This window comes from Lithobates pipiens, unplaced genomic scaffold (genome assembly GCF_037356315.1).
Source record: "Lithobates pipiens isolate NorthernLeopardFrog02 unplaced genomic scaffold, aLitPip1_a1.2 Scaffold_25, whole genome shotgun sequence".
Lineage (NCBI taxonomy): Eukaryota > Metazoa > Chordata > Amphibia > Anura > Ranidae > Lithobates > Lithobates pipiens.
In genome coordinates, this window is record NW_027507787.1 from 38,186,274 (window position 1) to 38,188,503 (window position 2,230).

At 35.2% G+C, this 2,230-nt stretch overlaps 1 protein-coding gene across 3 annotated transcripts in view; it reads left to right on the forward strand.

Moving 5' to 3' along the window:
- BLOC1S2 (biogenesis of lysosomal organelles complex 1 subunit 2) overlaps positions 1–1,896 on the forward strand; it is a 47,904-nt gene extending 46,008 nt beyond the window's left edge. For all 3 annotated transcript variants that reach the window (XM_077454270.1, XM_077454269.1, XM_077454268.1), the window contains exon 6: positions 1,722–1,896. In XM_077454270.1, coding sequence (XP_077310396.1) covers positions 1,722–1,753 — 32 coding nt within the window. In that variant the 3' untranslated portion in view covers positions 1,754–1,896. The remainder of the gene's footprint in view (positions 1–1,721) is intronic.
- Positions 1,897–2,230: the final 334 nt, after the last annotated feature.

A 2,230-nucleotide genomic window follows, 5' to 3' on the forward strand; every position in this document is an offset into this window, starting at 1 on the left:
GTAGATGCTATAACTTTTGTGCAAACCAGTCAATAAATATTGCTACTTTTTATATTTATTTTTGTTTATAGCGCAAAAAATAAAAATGCAGAGGTGATTAAATACCACCAAAAGAAAGCTCTATTTGTGGTGAAAAAAGGACATCGATTTTGTTTAGGAGCCACGTCGCACGACCACACAATTGTCCGTTAAAGTAACGCAGTTCCAAATCATAAAAAGTGCTCTGGTCTTTGGTGAGCCAAATGGTCCGGTGCTGAAGTGGTTAACAAATACTTTAAGCTAGGGCAGATATTTCCTTTAAGTTTAGGTGACAAAGTTAGATCAGGCTGAAACAAAGGGTACTATTAGTAATGCAAAAAGAAAAATCTTGCGAGCTACCCAACATTCACCAAATTAAAAATTGTGTGTGAAAAAGATATTTAATATATATTATGAGACGACCTGGTGGTGGTTGGATGTTCTTATTTCCTTTTATGTGTACAAGTTATTCATCAATCACTTGCGGGAGATTTGTTCTGCACATTTATATTATTTTTTTATTTGTTGATTTATATACTATTATTAGTGTTGTTTGTTGGAGTTAGGATTAGGCTAGAACAAATGTATTCTATTTAAATTCTCTAATCCTTTAGATGTGGTAGCTGCATTTTATTTATTTATTTATTTATTTATTTATTTATTTATTTTTGTTCAGGCTTTATAACCTCCTTTTTTTTTTTTTTTTTTTTTTTTTTTTTTTTTTTCTTTTTTTTTAACCTGGTGATCCAAATAGTAACACACTTCCTGTCCAGGGGTGGCTATGCTTGCTCATTGTACCATCTCCTAAGAGCAGCATTGTTACCCTAGGGCAGGAGGCATGTTATGACTATACATAACCTCCCCATTTAATCTTCCCCATGACATTGGAAGATATCTAGCCCACAGAGGAGAACTTGGCAGGGCTGATAACGTTTTCCGATATACGACTGTGGCATGCCCATGCATACCAAAATAGAGCAGCTAAGAAGTGTAGCATTAGGTTTGACATGCACTAATGTAGAAGCCCACATTCTTTAGGTTGGGTTCACACTATTGGATGCGGATTCCCTCCGCATCCAGTTCGCAATAGTAGGTTCACCGATTCTCTATGGAGCCTGTTCACATATGTCCAATGCGGCTCTGGTGTGAATTTGCACGGGGGTCCTATATGTCTTTTGGTCAGTTTCACGTCCAAATTCAGCCAAAAATTTGGGCTGAAATCCTACCTGAAGTGGTGAACGGGGACCCCTGCTGTGAGATAGTGGGGATGCACCGGACCCCATGCATGCAAAGATAGTGTGAGCCCAGCCTGAATGTTTCATAAACCCTGCAAAAAGCAGAGAATGTGGTTGTAGCACATTCTGAATATCTAGTACGTAGCTAGTCTTTCACATGTTTGGCTAGTATATTACTGATAGATATGCGAGTATCTATCGGGCACATATTAGTGGTTTCAGGACAGCGTCATCTGATAAGCGCTAAAAATCACACCGGGAGATTTCTATGAAAATGTGTGCAGTATCTGTATTCAACTGATTTTACTGCACAATTTTCGTAATTGCACAATTGTGATTGTTAATCTATTGCTGTTGCCAATGGGAGCATGAGAACTGTGGGAAAATCAGCCTTGTGTGCCCCTTTTGTAAATCTATCCCAGAGCATTTATTACTTGATCATCAATGTATCTTTCTTTTTTTCTGCAGAAGCAAAGTTCAAAAAACTGGAAAAGCGGTGAAGATGGTATTCAGAAGGCAGTACTTGTCACTTCGAAAATCCTAAGGCCAAAGGATAATATCATGTTGTAACATTTATTTCATTATGTACTTTAAAATGCTTTTTACCAGAAAACTATTAAATTTAGGCATATTAACAAAATAACAGAGTTAATGTCTTCTAATTCTGGGTAAATTAGCCTTCGCTTTTTTTTATTTTTTATTATGAAACTGGTAAATTTTAAAGTAATCCATATACAAAAAGCCGTGCTAATACGTGTAAAATAAATTATTTTAAATACTGACTCAAATTAATCAAAATCACCCACACCTTGATAGTGTTAAAAATAATTGATAAGTAAAAACCCAGATTTCATACAATGTGATAGAAAAAATATGTTAATTTCTATATCAACATACAAATTAATACCCAATATCCTAAAACATAATCCATAGTGATGAAGAATTTAAATCAACATGAAAAACTCCACGTTAATAAA